The sequence below is a fragment of the Drosophila busckii genome, chromosome 2L (genome assembly GCF_011750605.1).
Source record: "Drosophila busckii strain San Diego stock center, stock number 13000-0081.31 chromosome 2L, ASM1175060v1, whole genome shotgun sequence".
NCBI lineage: Eukaryota > Metazoa > Arthropoda > Insecta > Diptera > Drosophilidae > Drosophila > Drosophila busckii.
In genome coordinates this window covers 12,380,662-12,405,882 of record NC_046604.1, presented here as the reverse complement: position 1 = coordinate 12,405,882, position 25,221 = coordinate 12,380,662, and the positions used below count along the sequence as shown (strand labels likewise).

General features: G+C 40.7%; 3 protein-coding genes across 7 annotated transcripts; 1 reads left to right on the top strand and 2 right to left on the bottom strand.

Moving 5' to 3' along the window:
* Window positions 1-1,594: 1,594 nt before the first annotated feature.
* Window positions 1,595-9,854, bottom strand: LOC108608429 (protein diaphanous). 3 transcript variants are annotated; one of them, XM_017999798.1, is made up of 5 exons: window positions 9,609-9,854; window positions 7,531-7,862; window positions 3,474-5,426; window positions 2,891-3,421; window positions 1,595-2,830 (listed from the first exon to the last, which is right to left on the bottom strand). In XM_017999798.1, the coding sequence occupies exons 2-5, from the start codon at window positions 7,856-7,858 to the stop codon at window positions 2,358-2,360; spliced, it is 3,285 nt and encodes a 1,094-aa protein (XP_017855287.1). In that variant the 5' UTR covers window positions 7,859-7,862; window positions 9,609-9,854; the 3' UTR covers window positions 1,595-2,357. The 3 variants fall into 3 exon arrangements, with proteins under 3 accessions (XP_017855287.1, XP_017855288.1, XP_017855286.1); XM_017999799.2 differs by lacking the exon at window positions 9,609-9,854 and adding an exon at window positions 9,247-9,561; XM_017999797.2 differs by lacking the exon at window positions 9,609-9,854 and adding an exon at window positions 7,921-8,057.
* Window positions 9,855-10,071: 217 nt separating this feature from the next.
* LOC108594354 (beta-1,3-galactosyltransferase 2) lies at window positions 10,072-16,248 on the bottom strand. 2 transcript variants are annotated; one of them, XM_017979511.2, is made up of 4 exons: window positions 15,704-16,248; window positions 12,517-13,146; window positions 12,207-12,455; window positions 10,072-11,549 (listed from the first exon to the last, which is right to left on the bottom strand). In XM_017979511.2, exons 2-4 carry the CDS (start codon window positions 12,971-12,973, stop codon window positions 10,510-10,512), a joined length of 1,746 nt encoding a protein of 581 aa, XP_017835000.1. In that variant the 5' UTR covers window positions 12,974-13,146; window positions 15,704-16,248; the 3' UTR covers window positions 10,072-10,509. The 2 variants fall into 2 exon arrangements, with proteins under 2 accessions (XP_017835000.1, XP_017835001.1); XM_017979512.2 differs by lacking the exon at window positions 12,207-12,455 and having other exon boundaries at window positions 10,073-11,549; window positions 15,704-16,246.
* Window positions 16,249-16,800: 552 nt separating this feature from the next.
* Window positions 16,801-23,905, top strand: LOC108608206 (protein MON2 homolog). Of its 2 annotated transcripts, none has more exons than XM_017999481.2 (11): window positions 16,801-17,150; window positions 17,377-17,508; window positions 17,574-18,122; window positions 18,178-18,767; window positions 18,823-19,238; window positions 19,305-20,359; window positions 20,421-21,050; window positions 21,105-21,289; window positions 21,348-22,442; window positions 22,500-22,582; window positions 22,643-23,905. In XM_017999481.2, the coding sequence occupies exons 1-11, from the start codon at window positions 17,010-17,012 to the stop codon at window positions 22,825-22,827; spliced, it is 5,061 nt and encodes a 1,686-aa protein (XP_017854970.1). In that variant the 5' UTR covers window positions 16,801-17,009; the 3' UTR covers window positions 22,828-23,905. The 2 variants fall into 2 exon arrangements, with proteins under 2 accessions (XP_017854970.1, XP_017854969.1); XM_017999480.2 differs by having other exon boundaries at window positions 18,823-19,250.
* The last annotated feature ends 1,316 nt before the right edge of the window (window positions 23,906-25,221 follow it).

Genomic DNA, 25,221 nt, shown 5'->3' with positions numbered 1-25,221 from the left:
AAATATAAGTATTAAATTAAATTTACGCAGTTAAATAAATTGACAAATGTTTCTCAGATGATATTTAAAAAGAACAAAATACTTTTTACCTTTCTACCAAAGCAGCTGTTGCCGTTGACCGTTAGCTTCCATTACTGATTGAGTAATCCGTTGTAGTTCCAAGAAGTCAGACTCTTCCCGACTAAAAAGCGCATTCATTGATCATGGGTGCGGCATAAACACAAAACTAAACTAAACTGCACAGTGGGCCTGAAATAATTAGAAAAGCATTCAGTTGACACAATGGAAAATTTCACACACATACCGCCAGACAGAGCGAGGCAACCAGGAAAAATCAGGCTTAATAGCAGCCGCTACAGTTGTCCTCGAACTGGTTATGGTTATGGCAATGGGCAGTTTAAACAAAAAACCCCTTAATGCCCAAACAAAACATAGTAAAACAATTGCAAGGCTAAACAAAAGTTTTACAATCGCGGATCGCGAAAGGACAACAAACAAGAGAGCCTAGAGGGCTAAGTTAGAGGGCGGCAGGTCAGATCATAAAGTTCGCACAACAATTAAGCGGTCGCAGCCCATTTTTCCCAACCTTACTTATATTTTTTTAGCCAAAGCGTCAACACTTCGAGTGAATTCCAGGCGAGATCTTTTTTTGGTCATGCAATAGCTGATGATGTTTACCTGGAAGTCATTAGAGGCGCAATCTGCTCGTGCCTCTGTCTGTTCTAGCGCTGGCGACAAGTATCTGTGCATTCAACAAACAAAACCGAAAAAAACCGTTAAAAGGTTATAAATATTTGATTTAATAGTTAACCCTAGCCCTTTCTAATACTATACAGCTGTCAACGCACGTTATGACTCAGAGCTCGTAAATTAGAATATGACCACAGTATTAACATATAGCCATAACACTTGAAATAAAAAATAAACTAGAAATTTTAAAATGCAATTATGTTAATAAATCCATAAAGCAACCACAGCGCCAGCAAAGCCATAAACACTCAAGCACTCCTAACGCCAATTAGTCCAGAGTGGGAGAGAGCGAGATATGCAGACCCCGCCATATGGTGGGCATGCTTCCAAGACTTTTCAATCGTCGCCAGACATTCAAAATGGCGCTAACTGATTGAGTTGACTGTTTATTCTTGGTTGGTTGCGTCTTGGCGGCTAATTTACCTTGATTGTTGTTTCATTCTATAGCAAAGAGAATGACAAAGCACGTTCCACTTATCTTGCTTTGAGTTTGATGTTTTTATAACATTTCTAAAAGCAATCATGATAAGATTTTTACAACAACCATTGAGAAATTTACATTCAATCTTCAAGTCTATAATAAATTGTCAAAAATTAGCATTTATTCTCTTCAAAAAAGTCATTTCAAAGTTTATTTTAGTATTTGGGGGAATTTTATTCCTAAAGATTTTTAGCAAAATTGCATAATTACAAAGATTTACGTTAATTCAAAAATATAAGTATATAGTTTCATTGCTTCATTCGTAAAAAGTACAAATAATAAAATCTATTTTAAATACACATGAAAAAATAGTTAAATTAACAAATTAAAGCAAAGAAATTAAACAATGTTTAAAATGCGTCTTAAAATCATAATTAAATACAAAAGGAATTTCTGCATAAAGATCGTTCGTTGAAGTGCCTCGAAAACGAAGTGCACAATTTTTGTTTTTGTTTTTTTTATGACATGCAAACAACAATTAATAATTTTTATAAATATGCGCTTTAAAAATAAAAGGAATTCAGGAGGTTACAAAGAGGCAATACGAAATGTATTTTTGACTATATGATCAAGAGCTGCAAATTGGTTTTGTGATAAAGCAAAGGCTGATGAAATCAATAAGTATTGCAGATAGGATTTAAAAGTCAATTCCGTATCGTTTCCATTAAACAAGTTTTAGTATTGGATCGAACTTTTAAAACATAGCTTAAAATAAACTTTTGTGCCCGAAGTCTATATGTGTAGTTAAGATTAAAGCAATTTGCAGCTCTGATAGTTATTTTTAGGATATTTGTATACATGGTAGATAGGTAAGCAGTGGGCCGATGGTGGTTGCATTACAATTGGAGGGTACAATAGTAAAAGCGTATCAAAAATACATATGTTGTATGCTATAAAATATATATAGGCCTAAAAGGCGATATGTATTTACATAGTATATGATATTTGTGTGTATATATATAGTTATATATAGTTGTCAACTGTTTGTTTTGGATCAAAGTTGGTAGCATCAGTTTAGCGCCAGTTGAGTTTGGTTAGAGCTACCTCAAAAAGCTAAAAGGTACTTAAAATAGCAACTATCTATAATATGTACAGGGGCAGATTTAGCTTGCAAACTCAGACAGTACTACGCTGAACCGAGCACCTCGTTGAGAATCATCTCACGCGTCATTAGCTGACCATTATTAACACGCGTACGCGAGCGACTGCGACTAAGCTGAGCGCGACGCTCGGCGCCTGCAGGACGCTGACGACGCGGCTGTCGATTGCGCTGGCCAAAAGCAGAGCCCGTTTGTAATGCTTCCAGCAGACTGTCCATGACGCCCTCCTGCGTTTGTGCCGCATCCATATCGACGACTGCCATATTGCGTTGCTTGCGCTCCATTTGCTCGCGCTGTGATTGTTCTCGTGCCTCCTGCATGCGCCGCTTCTTTTGCTCCTCCTCGCGCTGGCGCACATTCTCAGCATGCGCCGACTGGAAAGCATCCTTGAAGGTCTTGATATCGCCAAAGAACTCCTCCATTGTGTACTTGCTGGGATCGAAGGCATAGTAGTCGCTAATGTCCTTGAACAGCTTTTCCATTTGCACTTGCATTTTGCCTGTTTAAGTTAAATATAAGTTTTAGTTGTTTAGCCTTCGATTTGTTGCTATTCACATACCCAGCACATCCACCTGCTGACGACATTCCACTGCAAACTTGCCCATAACCTCACAGAACTTGTCATCGGCGCACTGCGGCGTTTTGTTATTCTGCAAATCCGTTTCCAGATTCTTGACAGCCGCATTCATTTGCCGCATGGCCTTTTGTATGGCATCCAGATTAACACGCGAGGCTTTGTCCACATGCGACAAGTCCGCTGGGAAGTTAAGCGCATCTGGGAACTTCTTCTCCACCAGCCCGGTCAGATAATGCAGCAGTGTTTGCTTGTTATCCGCATCCTTGGTGTTGGTTAGCTTGGTCAGATAGCTTATTTCAAAGCCAAAGGCGGCCTCGTTTTTGGAACCCGAATTCATGTAGTTGCCCACAAGCAGTATGAGCTCCAATATTTTCGAAAACTTTTTGCTATTCAGCACTTCCTCGCAGGCGGCTGTGCCTGCTACAATATCCGGCTTGATATCCTGCATCTGATCCGCATAATTGAGCTTGAAATTCAGATTATGCAGACGCGGCAGCAGTCGCTTGATTTCTCCTGCAAAAAGCAAAGATTAGAAGTTGGCTTTATGGTTAAATCAAAGACTCACCTATAGTTGCAGCAAACTGTTCAATTGGCGGCATTGGTTCACCCTTGGCTTTGATTTCCTGCAGACGCTTCAGCTGCTCCGGAGGCGGCAGATACTGTATCAGGTTGGACAGTATATTGGATGAGAGTATATCCGTATCACAGCGCAGCAGACAGATCTTGATTTGCTCATAGCTCAGATGCTTGAGTGAACCACCGAGTAGGATGCTCAGATTCTGTGCGGATTTGCCATCGAGCACGCGCAGATCAATGCTCTTCTTGGCCAGCGTTGTGGGCTTATCCACGGCATCCTTTTGCTCCTTCTTCACCGGCTTGGAGGAGAACTTGACAGCAAGTTCTTGCAGAAAATCATCCGAGGCTAGCTTGTCCTCTTGGCATTTCACCCAGAACGCATTCTCTGACATCTTGGCGGGCGTAATGGCCTTCCAGTTGGCGCGCTTCATGGGATTCTTGGTATCCCATTTCTTTTTGGGTTTCAAGCCGTGAGGCAGCACAGGCACCAGCATCATTGGTGGCGGTGGTGGTCCGCCGGGACGCATCATGCCCATCATAGGCGGCGGCGGCGGTGGTCCACCGCCCATGCCGGGCATAGGTGGTGGCGGCGGTGGGCGTGGACCGCCTGCCATGCCAGGCATAGGAGGCGGCGGTGGCGGACGTGGACCGCCCGCCATGCCAGGCATGGGAGGCGGCGGCGGTGGTGGCGCGCCTGGTCCTCCTGGCGCTGGTGGTGCCAAGGGTATATTTAGTTTGGGCAGCTTGTTGGGCGAAGGCGCCACAGCGCCACCCGCTTCCATAAGCTTAACCATTTCCTCAAAGTGCGCCGCCTTGGCTTCCGCCTCCTGCTTGGCGCTCTCCAGCGCTTCAATCTTTTTCTCATACTCCTCTGAGCGTTGCGTTTCCTTGGCCTTGGCCTTCTCCACGATGTCGTCGAGCAGCAGCGAGGTGTCTATATTGAAATTGCGATTCTCAAAGTTGGGATCACAGTAGCCCTTGTGGAAGACAATTTGGGCAATGCACTCCTCGATCAGCTGATAGTAGGCAGGACGAAAGTAGAAATCATCGCGTATGTAAAGCAAATGCTGTAGGATTGATAGGAAATACGGCTCGGAGGTGGTGTCGGTGACCAAATTCTTGAGCACATCGAAGCAATCCTGTGCATCGTCCATGTTGAAGGTGACATTATCGAAGCGCTGCACAAACTCCTCGAAGTCGTCCTCGCGTATCTCCTTGAAGATCTTAAAATGCTGCTGCAGTGCCTCATTGCTGCTGCCATTGACAATAGCCTCAAACTCATCCAGACGCTCATACAGACCCATGCGCATGATCTCACAACGCAAGTGCAAACGGAAATTCAAGTCCGTGGGCGTGTTGGTGAGCGTATTAATGAAGATTAAACTATGACAGGCCAGCTCACGCTTGGATCCACTGGAATCGGCGCTAAACAAAGCATCCACAATGGGTCTGAAGCGTTCACTTGCCTTATACGAAGTGGCTGCTATGGTCGTGATAGCGCGCAGCACCTTCTCATAGCCATTGCGCTCGTAGACGATGCAGAAACTCGCCAGCAGCTTGAGCGCCTCGCACATGGTTTGCGGCTTGCGCGGATCCAGCGATTGCGCCAGCAGCAGCACCACACTATGCTGATCGGGTGACAGCACCACATTCAATCCCCATGTGTTATTCATAATAGCCTTGAGGCAACGTATTGCCTCAAACTCAATGCGATCATAGCTGCGATCCTTTTTGGCCCTTGCCAGCAGCTTCTCAATGACGCCAATGCCCGGAACGCCAAACTCCTTGATCCAGGATATGGTGTTGCTCGTAAGCGCCACACGCAAGCTCTCCACACATTGATAGACCTTCGCCTCGCTATGCTCTCCATTCTGCAGATACTCGATGTAGTCAATGGGCTTCTCGAAGCGCGAATTGGCGCTGCGCTCCAACGAGTTCTTGCCTAAAGTTTGAATAAGAGAAGAGGAAAGTTTGTTAACTAAGTGTATAAATATTTTAAGTAGGCACTGACAAAAATTGTAACCAATTTTCTAATAGACAAAATATTGTTTTAACACACATTTTATAAATAAAATATAAATTGTTCTACCATTAGATTTCATTGTTAGCTTAAATTGTTATTTATTACATAATTTGGCTGTTAGGAGATTTATCAATAATATTTAAATTTATTACAACTCATTTAAAAAATGTAACAAATATATTAATAAATTTTAAATTGATTACAACACATTTAAAAAATGTCTCTAATGTTTTAAATTGTTTGTTTTTTTCTTTTTCTGCTATTACAGTCAACTATTTCTTTCAGTGCATGTCTGTTGACTTGAACGCCACACATTTTAACTGTACAACCAAACGCCGCTTCGCTCTAGTTAATCGCAGCAAACAACGCTTTATTATCTTGAAGCGCTTAAGAACACGCAGAGCGAAAGGAAACGGTTTCATTTTGAGTTCAGCTACATAAATCTGACATAAGACTGTGACCTTGGCGCTTATCAAAAAGTATAAATAGTTCACCACAGCAAATGAATCTTTAACATGCTTTGTTTTATAAAATTAAATGTTGATTAATTGATTATGTGATTATTCAAAATATATGTATATTAAAATGACGTCAAGTGTGTTAAATCAGACACCTTGACGCTTAATATTTGTTGCTATTTTTGTTGTTTATAGCAAATGCATGTGCAGCAATAACAAAATCAACTGAGAGCAGAACAAGAAAAACAAATTGAGAGAGTGAGCGCCTCACAAGGCAAACTTCAAAGCTGAATGCGCTAAATAATAATTTGAAAAATATTTTTCTTAGCAATGTAAATTCAAACGTGTGCATATAACAGATATAGTATATAATAGATGACAAAATCAACTGAAAATAAAATTGCTGAGTCAGCTTATTAACAAGTAAGCTCATAGAGATAAATCTGATGGTAATAAAGATTTACGGCAGTGCAATCGAAGCAAAGGGGTTGTCTTTATGCGGGGGAAGGGGGAGGGGCATAAGTATATACAACAACAGGTTGTATAAACAAAAGTTGAAATCATCTTTGCTCTCTTAAGTATTCTGTGCGTGATGTTTATTTACAAAGTTATTTTTTAAATGTGCTTATACCCTGTAAATTTAATTGTTGGGTAAGTAACTAGTCAACTCTACTTACAGTTAATTCTTAGTAATTGCATTTATCAGTTATCAGGCTTAGCTTATCTATGATATCTGTTATTATCTTGAGCGCAATCTAACATTCTTTTAAGTTTTTACAACAACAAATTAAAGAGGCCAACAATTATAAGATTTGTATAAACAACATTTCAGAATTAAAATCTTTCTCTGCATTTGCAGGGTATAGAATGATAGTTATTACATTTGCATATACTACTAACAATAACTATAAAAAATCAAGTGGTTCATTAAAAATGCAAACATCGAACCTTTTGGCATTGCGAGTTAATTAATTGAAAAAGTACAATAACAAAAGCAAAATACAAACGGTATTTGTACTGAGGTGTATAACTGAATACAATTGACTTTGCGTTTTGCAGGTGAGTAAGGCAAACAATTTTATTTTGCTTTCAAATTTAATTTGTTTTTGCTGTTTTTCTTTTGTTTATTTACGGTTACGGCTAACCGATTTTTGTAACAAACTATGAATAAGTGTAAGCAATTGAAATCAAGCATGTGGGTTGGCCAATTATACAAAAAAAAGGCCTAAGTGGCACAAATGCTTGATAAGCAAGCAGATATAATTTTAATGAACTATTTAAACTTTAAAATATATTTAGTAATTTTTGTTTATTTTAAGCTTTTACTTTTTGCAATTAAGTTGGTTAAGAGTCATGTCAAGTTTGCAAAAAAAAAAATACTTTTGTTTGGCTCTGATAAGCGTTAACTTTATCATTCAACTGTTCTATATACACGTTTATATTGATAGCTACACCTATAATGAAGCTAAAATGGGCCATGAATCACCAGCAAGCGCTTAAAGAATGCAATGTCTAGGCAGGCACACAGATATGGTAACGGCGTAAATGTAATTCCTCAATCTTACCTTTCATATGCATAAATATCATTTTCTGTCGCTCCTCCATGGGCTTGCTCAACAATGGTTCACGCTTATCCTTGGGTATATTCATATCCTCGAGTATGTCCAAGAATTTGGCATTCACCTGCGCCTCCGTCAGCTCTTGTATATGACGTTCTATGTCTTCCGCCGCAAAGCCACCCCCATCGTTGTCTGTGGAATTGGGACGGCCGCTGCCTTGAGTCAGCGTATTGCTGTTGTAATTGCCACCCGCCCCTTTCGACTTGGAGGGGCGTCCAAACCAGCTTTCCAACAGGCTGCCGCCCGTCGACTTTGCCTTCTCTTGTCGTGACATGCTGCTGCAATTGCAATTTATTATACAGTTTATTAACTATTTAATTTTCATTTAAAACGCACCCAAACTTTTTAAGACGCATTGTGTCTGTTTATAACTAAATTTGTTTGTCAGTGTGTGTGTTATTTTTATTTTTGGCACATGCGCGTTTTAGACATTTTAGTTTAGCCGCCTCTGAACAGCTGTTCTTTGTTTACACGTACTCTCGCGTGTAACTGTAACTTGGCACTGAGCATTGGCATCCCAAAGCTGCAGTTACCTTTGCGCATTTACCGCTATCAGCGAGGCTGCCCACTTGTTTAATTGCCTTGGCAACGAGAGCAATGAGAGCAACATGCTCTGGAGAAAAGCCAGATGAGCGCGATCAAGCGTATGTAAACAACAGCGAGATGCTCAAAACATAAGCAAAGTACATTTTTTATATTTTTAAACTAATTACAGTGTATTTTTGTCATAACTCAAAGCACTGTCAATTAACAGGTAAATAGCAAAAAGCATTAATGAGAGTGAGGAATAACTGTAATTGCTAGGCTAAACAGCTTAGCACGTGGTGCGTGAAAACTGTTTATAAAAAACGCAAATAGTTAAATGCTAAAAACAAAACTCAACTAAATTGTGCAAATTTGCTAAGCACATAATTTAAAGCATTACGCCAGGTAACAACAAAAAATATAAATATGACGTGATAATTACCAAAATAGTTAAGTGAGTGGGAAAGAGAGAAAATGCAGACTATTTGACAGTTAAATTTGAATTTTGAAGCTGCGAGACTAAGGTTAATGAATGAATCATATTTTACAGACTGGTTTCTGATTTCTAATGCGAATGTCTGTATATGTAAACTATAAACATACATAGGCACATATATAAATAAATTCTTATAAGCTTTGCGGTAAATGCGCTCTGCTCTGCTCTTTCTCTTTGTTGCTGCGCGCTCTTTGGTTTATGCGGGAAGAATTGCAAAATACACGTACTAGAGGCCTTTCAACCTCAATAACAACTAAAAAGGGCAAACAATTTCTTTTGCCTTTCTTTTGCTTTTCATGTTGAGTGTGTGCTTTCAACAAGATCTCTTCTGCGTTTGAGAATTTAGCGCTGCTGTTGCAATCGCCTTTTGAATAGGCCAAGAATGTTTTTGTAATGTTGTTTACATGCAATTGCCGCACATTAATACATACATATGCATGCATGTACATGCATATGCTGTGTGTGCATAAATAAGCTAATTGTAAACAATTAATGCATGTGGCGCGCGCTTTAAACACTTTTTAAATTTCAAACGGTTTCCATTGGAATTTCGTTTGATATTCCAAGAAGCGCTGAGATTTAAAAACAAGACTTAACAACAAGCATACCACACACACACACGTACGTTTGTTTGCGCTCACCTTCGTGTTGTTGTAGTATGTGTCGCTTTGCTCACTTTTGATTTTTTTTTGGTGGTTTACGTCATAAGACAAAATATAATGGCTTGGTTGGCACTGACACACACACACGTATAATATCAAAAAAGAGCAGTCAAACACCCCTCGCTTGCTCTTGTTGTTGTTGTTTTTAGGTGCGCTGCGCTGTCCGATTATTTTTTTGTTTGTTTTATAGGCTAAAGCGTCGCGGCCTAAAACAGCTGCGCATCGCACTTAGCACACACACACATATCCACATGCACTGACAATGAGTGTTTTTTATTTTATTATTACGCGTTATGCACAATGCCAAAATTTATAACTGTCTTTTGCGGAATTTCGCTTACTTTTTACTGATCGCTTGTATTTTCTCGTCGTCGTCGTTGTTGTTGTTGTTGTGGCTTGTGGTGATACCACTTGTTGCTATCTTGTTGGCTCATGAAATATACAATGCCACAATTCAAAGGCTCGTCTACGTGCCGCTGCGTATCAAAACACTTTGCACAGAAACTAACACGTAATTGGCTGCGTTTAAATTTGCGGTTTAGCCACAATTACTAACAAAAAAAATTTCGTTGAGCTTGTGTTTTCGCTTGTCGTTATGTTCTAAATTACCGCGTGGATGACAGTGTGCTTAAACTCAGATAAGTACGCATATATCGATGTAAACGAAAATCGAGCAGCTGGATTCATCGTTATCTTTAGTACCAAGGCGGTTACAGTTTGAATTTAAAATGTGCTGCAAACAAAACAAATATAATGAAAAATATTTTTAAGTGAATAAAACACTGATTGTTTTTTGTTTGATCATAGTTTGACCATTATTTTTTTTGAGACTGTTTCGTTTTTTGTAAAATATTTAACATTTTACCGCACAATAAGTTTCTAAGATGTGGATGTGTGTCTAATGCTTAAACCACAGTTATAGCTAAATAATCAGTTAATTAATGGCATTTATAATGCTTAAATTAGTCTACAAAATATAATTTAAAAATATATAGGCGTAACCATGGTACATTAAAGTAAATATTTATATATGCATATATGTATGTAACTCGAAAGTAGACACAAGAGACACTTCTAAAGAGACTTACGAGACTAAAGTAATGCTAAATAACTAACTGCTGCTAATAGCTGCCTTATCTTTTTTGTTTCTTTCTGTTGCTAAATCTCCTTTTTACTATATATGTATGTATATAAGTAATATGTATATTTTAATGTGGCTGTTTACAGTCTAATCCTAAAATACTATTTACACTTGGTAGTCTGATCCAGCAGCTTCTTCCAGAGATCAAACTGTTCATTCGACTTGATCATGTGCACACTAATTGCATTGCGTATGTTGCAAGGATTAAACGAGATGCGTCGATTGACAAACTCATTGACATGCAGACGCTCTATGCCCAAATTTTGTGCCACAATGCCCGTGGTGAAGACATCCTCCAGCTTCAGATAAACAGTCTTCAGTGATGCTGCATAAAGTTCATGCACTATGTCGCCCGTCATCACATAAGCCGGACCCGTGGTGAATGATGGAAACACTGCAGGTGGAAACTGATCGACGGACACATAATACTTGGACTTCTTGTTGCGCACGGGTTTCCATTTCTTGGCCAGACGACCGTAGATCACACGTTTGTGACTGTGGCTCTCCAGCTGCTTGAGAAACTTCAACAGCTTGGGCACATTGATGAACATATCATCATCTGTCTTGAGTATATATTTGGCACGCTGACAATACTGATCCGCCCACTCCAGCGAGGACATGGTCTTCAGCGTCAGATTATTATAGGAATCAATAAAATTGCCACGTATGAGATCGCCATACATATAATTCTCATCGGTTAGCGCTTGATTGAGCGTCTCATTGGTGCCACGTCCTAGCACAAAGGCCATGCCAATGTCCCGACGTGTGCCGTAGTGGCCCCAGGTCTGACGAATGGACATGCGCGCCTCAGCATGCGATTGTGCCGAGGTTATCAATACCAGCAGCAGTATATTGATGCCCTGCAATGGACAAATGCGTTCCACATCAATCTCATCGATTAGATGCCCGCTTTCGTAGATGTGTTCAGCTGGTATGCCCTTGGAGGGATCTACGGGTGCAGTGCTGCGCGCTGGCAGTGGCTTCGGCTTGGGTCTGCTTTTAGCAATGGGTACATGTGGCACAATTGGTGGTGGCGCTGGTGCTTCCACCTTAGCCTCTTGCTGCTTCACCTGCATAACAGCATTGGAAGGTGCTTCCACATCGAGCGTTTCCTCCGGCCCAGAAGGTTGATTGTTTTTATCTGCAAATAGTAAACTAATTCAGTAAATGACATTTTTATGGCAAGTTTTTTATGTTGTTTGCTTTGGTGGTGTGGGACTGCGAATAGCAAAGAGGATTGGTCAACGAGTTGCGCAACTTGTAACCTAATAGCGCTCGCTTCAAGCGTTAAGCAAACAAAGCTAACTTTCTCCATCTCTTTTACACTAACGCTGTTTGTTTGTTGCTACTGAGCCTGAGCGTCCGTTATGATAGGCGATACCTTGCGACCAGTTGCCAATTAGTATATAGACAGACAGTTATACACGCATACATATAGTTAATTTGACTAAGAACGAAGTAAACTGACGCCTGACGTTTGCTCTGGCACGTTTCAATGTCTGGGGTCATACAAAGAGTTAAAATAGCGTATTACATGTCTTAACGCAGGCAAGGTAAAAGTTTGGATCGAGTCTAAATGCACATTGATTAAATTAGCTATCTATCTATTTTTATCTGTGACGACATTTAAATATTTTGTGTATTCTAAGCTGTTGCTTTCTTCTTTTAAATGTCTTGAGCTTACTTAACATAATCTAATGTCTTATTGCTTGGAATGAAATCCATACTTCCAGATGAACTTTACTATGTTCTAGCTTTGGTAAACCAAATCATTGCACTAATTGTTAAGTACACTAACCCGTGCGTTGATCATTGGGCGAAGCAACACCTGCTGCTGCTGCTGCCGCTGCCGCCGCTGGTTGTGTATTGCTGCTGTTGGAAGTAATGTTCTTCAGTATCTTATCGGCGTTCTCGATGAATTTTTGTAAATTGGATGTAGGTATCATGAGTGAATCAGCATCTGATTGCTGTTGTTGTTGTGGTGAGGGTGGCGCAGCAGCTGCAGCGCTGGCATTGTTGTTGTTGTTGATGTTATTGTTGATGTTGCCTGCAAAAAGTGTTGAAAGCTTAATTCAACTCTTTGCCTTGCTGAGGAGCATGCAACTCACCTGTTATAGCTTCTACATTTTGCACATACTGTTGCTCCTCCAGCAGCTCATCTGCCATATTCTGCGCCTGCTGTTCGCTGCCCGTCATGGCGCTAGCGCCAGCAGCGCCGCCATCAAGCAAAGCATCCTCATCAATGGTGGGCAGACGATGCGAGGCAGCTTTCTTATGCTCGAGTTTGTCTTTCACTTTGGCCAGCTCATCCTGGGACTGCACGAGTCCAAACTCACCAGTGCTATTGAGCACCACCACAGCTGGCTGCTCTGCCGACTGCGACTGCTGCTGACGTGCATTAAGCGGCAGCGGCGTTGGTGGCATAGGCACCGTATGCATATGCGTAGTCGTTAGCGTCGTTGTTGTTGAATATGAGGTGTAGATAAAGATGGTGAGCACGACGACGATCAGCACGAGCAGGAAGCGCAATATGCGCGTATTGTGTACGTTGCCAACGGCCACCATCTTTGCTCTGAGGGCTTATCTCGGTTTACAGAGAGAGAGAGTGGTGAGTGTTGTGGGTGCGTGTTCGTTCCGTTCCGTTCTCGTTTCGTTTTGTTCCGTCTGTGTCTGTGGCGATTCCTGTGTCCAAGAACTACGCGCTTTGTTGTGCAGCCGGCGCGGCGTTCGCGTTGCGACTAGAACGTTAAAAAAATAAACAATGAGTAAGAGCGCATAACAAAAAGAGAGTAAGTTTTTGGGTTTTTCTCTTTCAAAAGACGTTGCTTTGAAAGTTGGCGCATGTGCTGCTTTATCAGTTTAACAAAACGTTGAAATACCTAAACATACTGGGGGAAGCGTAATCGTTACGATCTCTGATACTTATAACTATTATCAAAAATTAAATATGTTGATAGTCTCGCTTATAGATTATATGTTTAATATATGTTGTTAATTAGTTAAAAAAAAAGCAAAATGGAACCAATTGAAAGTAAATTACCTAAGTTTAAGCTTTAAAGGCATAAATAAATAGTTGGTCGTTTATTTCTAGTGAATTGCCTATCAAGTTCTGTTTCTATACTTAAGTTTCTAAGAATACTCAATTGAAAAAAGTTCCATAGGACTGCTGCAATCGAATTAAATATTAATCACTAGCTACCAGTATACACCAGAATGTACAGGCAACATACGGGCATTTGAGTTGAGGTGCCAAAATACATAAGTATATAAAAAATCGTGAGCTCAACAAATGCTGTTGCCATTTTAGGCGCTAAGCAACAATTTTGTAGAGTAAAAAACATTGCTGCTGAAAATATACAAAACACGTATTAAATACACGTTTATATGTCTGACGCATGCAGATCAAAAAAAAATAAACAAAAAAATTTGGTACACAATGCTAACAAACTGAACAAACTTCTGACCAGCATCATGTCTTCAAAATCTCTCGCTTTGCATATTAATAATGAAAAATATAAAAAAAAACACGCAAGCTTGACCCGTTTTTTGTAGAGCATTGAAAGAGCAGCAGTCTAGGTGAAAATACCTGTCGGCTATATAGCAACTTGACTTGCCTTGGCACAATTAACAAAACTTAAGCTCCTCGCCGAGCTAACGCGACGATCAACGGAAATGTCAGCAATATATATTAAGTGCTTGCTTTCCGTCTTATCAGTCTTATTTATGGCGTTCTGATAAAGACCAAATGCCCACTTTCACAAAAGAAAAAAAAAAAGAACCTAGAACTCAAGCTAATTAAAAGTCAAAAATCAATTAAACATGGCAAATCAGCAACTGCAACTCTAATCAAAAGTTGTTGCTTACATAGTTAGGAGATACAATTTTGCTTTATCTTATCAAACTAATTGTAAAATACACCAAGGTTATGTGTATGTAAATGTTCATAAAAAGCTTTGAAAAGTTTGTGATTTCAATTGTTTTTTTCACTTAAGATAGTGTTGCGCTGTTATCATAATTGTTAAGGGTCTATAAATGGACAGTAAAATATTTTGTAAATAAGAAAAACCTACTTATCGTCGCAATTTATTTTTTAAAGTAACTTTCCATGCCATAAGAACTTTTAATCTGTGTTTAATACAGTATCTATAATCTTAACAATTATGACTAGTCGAAAAATAGGCTTTTTCCCAACGTATATCATTTAAAAGCTTGATATTCAACTGAAACTGTTGGCGAAAAGAGTGCCAAGGCTTATCGCCCTATCTATATGGTTAAATACTAAACTATACTATACTATATAATAACAGTACTAATAAATATGCCTATCAGCGGGACTGCAGCAGCAAGAATGAAGAGCGAAAGTTGTGTCTTATCAGCTGATGGCTGCGGTCTAATGCGTTAGTACATTTGCTTTATTTTAACTATGAATCATGCGCTGATAAGGCAACTACAACAACAATAAACAATTAACATTATATTAAATTAACAAATTGTAAACAATGCGCAAAGATCAAGTGCTTGACTTTTGCTTTGACTTTTCCTTTTAATATACGTAAAGTGTATACAGCTTATGATATTTTTTATGGGCTTGTCAATTATATGGGAAATATAACACCCTGATTGTTATTAATAATATTGTTTGCCCGCTGCTTGTGTAAAGTGTGAAATTACCAATAGTTAATGAAAATTAACACGTAGCACAATTGGTGTAGAATATTGTAACTAATATTTTTATTTTAAATGCATAAAAATTGAATTTTGTTTATGTTTTCATGAAATTTTTAATCAGACCTAGTTGGATTATGTGGCTCAGTGCATTGAACCATAGTTAATCGACGCTTATGCTTGTGAAAAGAAACGGGTTTCGGGTAACGAAAGACAGATCTTAAAGCTGCTGTAGCTACACGGAGGCCACGCATTTTGCTATCAATCACAGTGGCATCAAAAAGCTCAAAGAGGGCGTTGACCAGCAGCCAAACCATCCATCCATCTAGCTTTAAGATTTCTTAGCTGTTTCCGCTCCAAGACAACAAATGCAACCTTCAGCTTTAAACGCAAATCTTTATATGCGCATATGTATATGGGGAATTTGGCAATAGCTTTTGAGCTTACAAAAACTTATTACTTAACCTGTTGGCAACACAAACAACAACAACTACTAAGCAACGTTATGGTTATGTTAATAAAGTTAACAATAAAGCAACAGTCATCGTCATTGCGTTGTCACTGGGCATTGGGGGAATTTGGGCTGTGGGTAGTGGGCAAGCGTGTTAGTTACCTGGGGGACTAACTCACCTGAAAACGATTACTTGTTGTTTTTGTTTTTAGTCAGCCTGAGGACAGCAACAAAGATGTTGGCGCTTGGTCTATTGTTGGACTGCCAGGGTCAAGCATAATTACTATCTGGCACTGCTTGCTTACTTATTAGTTATTTTTAGTGTTTGTTCATGATAAATCTCACGTCTACGCTGTTGACACTGTTTGGCGAGTATTTGCTTAGCGCTTTTTGTCCCCTGTGCCGACTGCTCGTTTCCTTGATTATCTTTTCAAGTTCCGCAATATAAACTGCTTTATTTAATGTTGTTTTTTTTTAATTAGTATTTGCAGTACCGCATGCATAAGTGCAAAGGTTTTACATTATTCATTTTTTTCATTTCGTTTTATTACTATTTTTGCTTTCGTATTGGTTGCTGCGCGACGACAAAAATCTCTGCTTATTCAACTAATTACACATTTCGAATGCACATTCAGATGCGCAAAATTAAAACGTCTGATTTATGGCTAAGAATCTCATTAAATTAATAATCCCAAAACGGTTTTTGTTTACTGCGAACGGGACGAGTATTTTTATTTGTCCGAATCTTTGTTTTTGTTGAAATATAATAAAAGTGTTGCAAAACGCAAGACTTTTATTAGCGAGTATTATCTACTATGTGGCGCTAACATTACAATAACAGCGGCTCTGTTAAGCACCATTAACAGAAAAATAATAACATTTTCTGTTAGACTGTGGTTGCCACAGTGTCACTATGGAAATCACTTATTCACAAGCGAACCATTATTCAACACTGGTATTGGGCGGCGGCATATTTTGACCGTTAAATTCAAATTTATAAACACTGATATTATGATTGGAGATACATACACTTAGTATTATACGACAAATATTAAGTTTTAGGATTGTTCTTGATGTAACTGAGTCCTTTGTCAGGATTAGCGCAATAAGACTTAAACCGCTAATTCTTAAATATGACTACGGGTTAAACGGCCAATAGAATGCACAGCTGATTGACAGTGACTGACTGTGGAAATGCACGAAAGAACGTGAGCGTAACCATCGATAGTCAACTATCGAATAACTGTGTACGTCAGCTGCAGCTGTCAGCTTGTAAAAAATAAAAATTTTCAGCGACGGATTTGTTATTGTGCGGAATTTAGTGTAATTAAGAAAAAAAAGTGATTAAAGCACACACGATAAGCGTAGTTGCTATATTTAAATGTAGTCTGTGCAAAAAGCAGTCATTGTTGTGCGTTTAAAGAGGACGCAACAAGGATAAACAGCAGCTGAAGATAAAAAGCAAATAGACTTCAGGGCATAACTATGTCATTTGTGGGCGGTGGGATGGTGGGTGGCGTCGGGGTTGGCAGCGGCAACGATGTGCATAAGTTTGTAGAGGCGCTGCAGGCAGACTTCAAGACGCTGTCACTAGAAACCAAGAAAAAGTATCCGCAAATTAAAGAGGTAAGTGGTAGTAGACTCAGGGTCAGCTGCATCCTGAGGTGTGCGCGCTGACGTGTGCTGTAATTTATCATGCGTTGTTGTAGTGAGTGGGGTGGGGTGTGGTGGGGTTGGGTAAGGCAATTATGAAATTGATTGCAGCTACTGCGACCGATTAAAAGAAATAAAATTGATTTTTATTACCACAAGGTGCATTACATTTAATTGAACCATGCGTTTTCATTTGCAGGCATGCGAGGAGGCTATTTCCAAGCTCTGCACCGCCGGCAGCAGCCAACAAAATTCGGTATACTATACGGTCAATCAGATACTCTATCCGCTGGTGCAGGGCTGCGAAACGAAAGACTTGAAAATAATCAAGGTGAGTCATCAATATTAACAGCTACTATATTGATTTATCATTATACAATAATTTGGTTTTTATAGTTTTGCTTGGGCATGATGCAGCGCCTGATAACACAGCAGGTGGTGGATCAAAAGGGCGCGCTATATATAACCAATGCCTTATGGACATTAATGGAGCACAACATAGAGGAGGTCAAGGTGCTGCAGACGGTTACGCTACTGTTAACTACCAATCTGGTGGTGCATGGGGATACCTTAGCTAAAGCTTTAGTACTTTGCTTCCGTCTGCATTATACAAAGAATCCAACAATTGTAAATACAGCGGGTGCTACTATACGCCAGCTGGTGTCCTTGGTATTTGAGCGTGTGTATTTGGAAAAGGATTCCATGGGCATGCTGCAGGCAACACAGCAACCGCAGCAGCAACAGCAATCCGTCACAAACGCTGTGGAGGAGGTGCAAGAGTCGCAAACCTTTGCCATGGATGCATTTCATTTGTTCCAAGATCTGGTGCAGCTGGTAAACGCAGAGCAGCCCTTTTGGCTAGTGGGAATGACCGAGATGACGCGCACTTTTGGCTTGGAGCTGCTCGAGGCAGTCTTGAGCAACTTTAGCGCAGTTTTCCATGAGGTAAGTAGTTGCGAAGACAACTTGGAGCTATAATAAACTTGACACTTGCTTGCAGAACCAAGAGTTTCGTCTGCTGCTGAAGGAACGCGTCTGTGCGCTGGTAATCAAGCTCTTCTCGCCAAATGTTAAGCATCGCCAGCTGCCTGCGCCAAGCAATGGCACTGCCGCTGCGCCCGCCGACAAGCCACATTTTCCCATCAGCATGCGTCTGCTGCGCTTGGTGGCTATATTAATACAAAAGTATCACACTATACTGGTGACGGAATGCGAAATCTTTCTATCGCTTATAATCAAATTCTTGGATCCCGATAAGCCACACTGGCAACGCGCTTTAGCCCTGGAGGTTATACATAAGCTTGTCACACGCTCCTCATTGATTGCATTCTTTTGCAAATCCTATGATCTGAAGCATCATGCTACGCATATAGTGCATGATATGATTGCTGCTATGGGCAGTTATGTGCGTTATGCTTTGATCAATGCATCTGCTATGCTGAGCAATGGTGGACAGCAGCTGGTGGGCGCGCCCACGCAGCAGCCGAGCTCATTGAATGCTCTGGGCAATAATCAATGTGGTTTTATGTTCCGTGGCGCCTACTTGCCGCTGGTGGCCAGTTTTGCTCCAGGCGTCTCCAAGGCGGTTTAGTAAGTAGTTGAATCTTTAACTGTTGGCAAAACTAACTTGAATTTTCAATTACAGCCTGGAAATGTTAGATAAGCTGGATGCACCTATGATACCTGATAGCTATGGCATCTCGCTGGCCTACGCCATACTGCTGGACATGACGCGCTCCATTGGCGGCGTTATACAACGCACACCCGAACTGCATCCCATGCCCAATACGGCGTACATAAGCGAGGAGGAGCACAAGCCTTTGTGCTTGCAGCTAATCAACTCCAGCTGGTCGGGTTTGCTCAGCGCTTTCATACCACTGGTCGAGACTTCCATAGACGAGGGCACCACGGAGCATATACTGAAGGCTATGCAAAACTATGCTGCGCTTTGTGGCATGCTGGAGCAACTGCAGCCCAGAGACGCCTTCATTATGGCCTTGTGTCGCGCCAGCTTTCCGCCACACTATGCCATGTCCATATTTACGAATAACCAACAAGAGGGTGAGCCTAGATGTAAGTTATAGACAACTGTGATAATTATAATTGATTTGATAATTCTTTCAACAGCTCATCAGCGCAGCAGCAGTCAGGATCTAAGCAATCAGTTCATCAACAGCTGCAATGCCGATGGCGGCGACTTTCGTCCACAGATTGTAGCCGTGGGCACGCCGCTGCCCAGCGCCTCGTTGCCTCATAGTGTGATGCAGGCGCCCGTTATGCTCACCAACAAGAACTTGCAATGCATGCGCGCTATTTTGCTCTTGGCTCATCACAATGGCAGCATTCTGGGCACTGCCTGGCATATGGTGCTGCAGACTTTGCAGCATCTCGTATGGATTCTGGGCTTGAAGCCGGCAACTGGTGGCAGCTTGCAGGCGGCGCCTAAGCCTGCGGTGGAAGCTAATGTGGGCATACAGACAGCGGTGATGGCGGATCTGCCTGTGCTGTCTCAAATGATTGGACAGCTGTTTGAGTCCAGTCAGTATCTTGATGATGTGGCCCTGCATCATTTGATTGATGCGCTGTGCAAATTGTCGCATGAGGCCATGGAGCTGGCGTATGCCAATCGCGAGCCCTCGCTGTTTGCTGTAGCCAAGTTAATGGAAACGGGTCTGGTGAACATGCCGCGCATTGAGGTGCTCTGGCGTCCGTTGACCAATCATCTGCTGGAGGTTTGCCAGCATCGACATATACGCATGCGTGAATGGGGCGTCGAGGCTATAACTTACTTGGTCAAGTCTGCGTTGCAGTTCAAGCACAAGCAGCCGCTTAAGGAGAATCTAGAGTTGCAGACAATGTTGCTAACGCCGCTCTCTGAGCTTTCGACGGTTATGCATGCGGATGTGCGTCAACGTCAGCTGGACTGTGTACTGCAAATCTTAAATACAGCTGGCGAGATATTATCCTTTGGCTGGCCGGCAATTATTGAAATCATTGGCGCTGTTAATGAGCATCATGGCGAGCCGCTTATACGCACCGCCTTCCAATGTCTGCAGCTGGTCATCACCGATTTTCTCACCGTCATGCCCTGGCGTTGTCTGCCGCTCTGCATTAGCACTGCTGCCAAGTTTGGCTCGCAGACGCAGGAGCTGAATATATCGCTCACAGCCATTGGACTTATGGTGAGTATAGCCAGAGCAGCGCTAATCACACAGCTGTTAATCTTGGTCTTACTCTTTGCAGTGGAACATCTCGGACTTCTTCAATCAAAATCAAGACAAGCTGATGACCACACAGCTGGAGGATATTGCCATCTTGCCGGACTTTCCAGGCACAGTTAAGCTGCCACAGTTTGACAAGCTCTGGATGTGTTTGTATGCTAAGCTCGGTGAACTTTGTGTAGATCTGCGTCCGGCTGTGCGCAAGTCCGCCGGCCAGACGCTCTTCTCCACAATTGCTGCACATGGCAGTCTGCTGAATCCGCCCACCTGGCAGGCCCTTGTGTGGCAAGTGCTCTTCCCGCTGCTGGACAATGTGCGTGCGCTCAGTAGCTCCGCCAGCAATGAGAAAGTCGATGCCAGTGGCAACATACTTATACATCATTCGCGTAATACAGCTCAAAAGCAATGGGCAGAGACGCAGGTGTTGACGCTCTCCGGCGTCTGTCGTGTGTTCAACACCAAGCGTGAGCTGCTGCAGCTATTGGGCGACTTTGAGCGTGCCTGGTCTTTGATATTGGAGTTTATACAGAATGCAGCGCTGAGCAAGAATGGCGAAGTATCGCTGGCGGCGCTCAAGTCGCTGCAGGAGATCATGTATCACAATAGCACAGAGCGCAAGGATGCGCAGCAGCAGGATGATGAGATATGGAATGTAAGTAAGGCACTGTTATCAAATATATTTTATTAAATGATTCATACGCCTCAGATTGCCTGGAACATTTGGCTGAGCATTGGCATGGAGAGCACAAGGATGTCAATGAGCACGCGACAGTTGCCAGGCGGCCAGGCAAATGCAAATGACAACCAGGAGGACTTTTACATTCCAAGTCAAGCTTTTCTCACAGCGCTCATACAAATCTTTCCTGCAATTTTCCAGCACATTCAAGTCAGGTGAGCCAGTTGCATTTCTTATATCCCAAACAATTTAATATAATTGCTTCAAATGCAGATTCAGCTCCGCGGACTTTGACAAATTCTGCACCGTGTTGACCAATGCCGTCTGCATACCGGTGCAAACTGATGCCATGCCCTATATAATGTCCACAGTGTCGGAGACGCAGCTTACGCCGCTGCACGATGGCATCTTGGAGTGCATGGAGCTGATACAAAAGGAAGCTATTAAGCCAGAAGCAGATGCAAGCATACGGCAGCTAATACCCGCAATCTTTCGTCAGCTGTTGATCTTCAGCAAGTTTGCCTGTGCTCCGCCCACATTCCAGCAGAGCGTGGAGCATCATAAGTATGGCAAGGCTAGCGGTCACTATGCCAACAACGCTTCCGTTGAGGTCGTCAGCATGAACTATATACCCTTTGGCGAGAAGTCCATCAGCATTTGTGTGAAGCTTTACCAAAGCACAGCCACCGAGGAGGCTGTGGTGCAGGAGCAGATCCTGCATGATATTGTCAAGGCGCTGCGCACGCCTCTGGCCATGAAATACAAGTGTCTCTCCTCCAGCACCTGGAAGCTGGCCATTTCCAGTCTGATCAGTGTGCTGCACACAGGCTTGAAGGTGGCGCGTGCCAAGCCGCAACATTTTGCAAGCCTTTGGGATGATCTGGCCGATACACTCGATAAGTTTTTGTTTCCGCTCAGCGTGTGCACTATTGAGGATCGTGGCTTGGAGGAAATTGTGCTGGATGAAACGATTGATTGCCAGGTGATTGAGCTGCTGCGGGATGAGGTGCTGCCGCATGCTCACGAGCTGCCGCATCAGTTCATCATGCAGATTGTGGTGCTGCTGAACAAGGGCTCCATACACTCGGCGTCGGATAGCAACATTTGCTACGAGTCTGACTGGAAGCTGCGCGAAATCTTTGCCAAAACCTGCTTTGAGACACTGCTGCAGTTCTCGCTGCTGGAGGATCAAGCGGTCTGCAATAACAATCGCTTGAATGCTAATGTTATGCCAGCCGGTGCTGCCGGCGCTGTGGGCAAAGACTTTGCCGGACGACTGGCGGTCACAGCGCTGCTGCATCGCTTCCAGGAGGTGCTGAAGCGCTTCAATGATGATGAGCGTCAGAGCGGCAAGTGTCCGCTGCCTAGGTGAGTCTGCCCTAACTATTTTATTGTTATAAATTGTAAGCATTTACTTCTTTTTAGATTCAGGTTATCTGAAATATCGTTCGTGCTTAAGGCCATTGCCACACTGGTGGTGTCCATGAAGAAAGCGCCAGCAGCCAAAGGTATTTACTTATAAATATAAATATACTTAAAAATTATTTAAATTACCATTGCTTTTGCAGTCAACAAGCCCGCCTGGGATCTGCTAATTGGTCTCTATCCGTATTTGGTCGATTGCACCACGACAACTTCACCTGAGGTCTCACGTTCGTTGCGCGAGGCATTGCTGCAGTATACAGATCTGTTGCAAGCACCGCGTCTTGCCACAGATAATGCAATTCAGTCGAATGGCCAACAGCAGCAGTGAGAAGCGTAAATTTCGAATTGTGTGTGTTTGTATTTTTAGTCGTTTAAGCAAATTGCTCTAATTAATTTATTTTTATTGTACAATGTTAAATATTGCCCCCAAAGAGTTTATTATACCAAGCTCCTTATACAATTCTATATATATACTATATTGATATATTTGTAAAAGTATTGTAGTATCTTTATAATGATAACACTTGATTGGTGAATTATAAAATATGTCAAGCTTGATAAGCAAGCAAGTCAAGAGCTGTTAAACGAACTACTATGCAGTAGTAGCTTTATCTCTATACAACAAGACAACAAATATTTCCTTAGTACCTTTAATGAGCAAGTTGATAAACTAATGATATGATATGATAACCTGAGCGCATTTTTAAAAAACGAACAGAAGGCAACTAGTAATAAATAGACTTGTGTGTTATCTGAAACAAATATTAAACCACTTAACCCATGATGCAACAACTTTGTAGTGACGTTTTTAAATAAAGCAAAAATTATTATTATTACGTAAATCTGTGTTTTTTACTTTCACTTATCGCAAAAGGTGTTGACAATGACGTCAACAGGGGCTTCATATCAGTGGCATTTCAACTGTAATCTGTTGATAAGTTGATGATACTTTAAGTCTTCAAATTTATATTTTTAGCATTAACAGGCAATGCAGAATGGTATATGCAATAAATAAAAAACTTTTTAGTCGTAGCGATTGATCAGCAAACACCCACGCGGATTGAACTCTGAATGTCAACTGACCTCACCTCGCTCCTCTTATAGCAACGCTCTGTATCCATTTGCTCACAAATACAATTATAAGCTCTCTCCCCACAATATCAACCATGGTGAGCGCTGGCTTAGCATAAGGAGAGCTCCTTGCTTGAATGTGTGTGTGTGTTGAGTTCGAATTTCGCTGCCGCCTAGCTGAGCGCGATGTAACTCTCTCTCTCTCTCTCCTGTTCTATGCATTGAGCGACTAACTCAGCAATTGAGAATGATTTGATTGATTTTTGATAGGCTTCGGTTAAAAACGTTACATTTTAAAATGTTTGCTTTATATTTATATTTCATCTTTTAATTTATAGCAACTTACCTTTCATTTTAACTGTAAGCAAAACTTTCACCATTTCACCAGAGTGCAAACAATTTAATCTAAATAAAATTTTTATTTTAATTTGTTTTTTTTTTTTTTTTTCATTTTAATCAGTATAATAAGTATAATAACATTTTCTTGTTGTTGTTTTGGTTTTCATTCATTATTATTTTACCTGTTAATGTTAATGTTTTTATATAGTTTTTTTTTTTTGGTTTTTAAGTTTTTTATTTAATATTAGAATTAGGCAATCGAGTTAATACTACCTTCGTTTTAAATATTATGCAACGAATTGGGTTTTTTTTTTAGTTTTTGTTTGTTTTATGAATTTTTAAATTAATATTTAATAAACTCATTTCCGTTCTGGCTAAGCAACAATTTTTTTGTGTGTTTTCTTTTGGGCTAAACTAGCTAACCAACTGTTGCTTCTTTTTTGTTTTGCGACACCTTAATTTGTTTGTAAATTTACCTTTTATTTGTTTTTAACTTATATATGTTTTCTTGCTGTGCCTTTCAACTAATTTTTAGTTTTTTTTTTTGTTTTGGTTTTGTTTTTATGCCGTGGGCGCTAAATGTACAGTTGCCTTGTAAAAATGTACAATTTAAGCGCTTGCTATTAAAATATTTGTTTTGTTGTTTACTTGTTACAATTACTAATTTAGTTTTTGTTTATTCGGTTTTTTTTTTTTGTTTTAGCTGAAAGTCGCAATCACCTTAATTAATAGCCGCATTTATTTATGTATATATGTATATTGTTTAGCGTTAATTAACTTTTGTGTTCAGTATGTAGAATTTGCGGTACTTTTAGTGTTTAGAGTGTTGTTGTGGGGGATTTATGGGGGTGTAGGCCGGGAAGTGGTTTGTCTTAGTTATAGTACAAATTTTGTTTATTACTAACGCTTGTGTAGATTGCAATTTGATTTTAATGTTTTCCTTCTTTTAATGCAGTTGTTACATAACTGTTTATTTTACTTTCCATTTGTTTATATAGTATGTATGTATTGTATAGTATGTGTATGTATGTGTCTCATTTTATTTTTTAACAATTTAGTGACGACATTTTGTGTGTTCTTTAGAATTTATTTTTTAAATATTTATCATTATTATTTTTAACTGGCTTGCTGGCGCTAAAAACTCTGTACATATAATATATGTTATTGTTTAAACAAATAAAGTATAGGTTTCTTTATTAGTGCTAAAAACGAAATTAAGAATTTATTGGTGTTTGCAGTACTATATATATATAAATATATAGAGAAAGTCGATTGATTAGGCGTGAAATTCGTAAAGTTTTAAGTTGGTTTT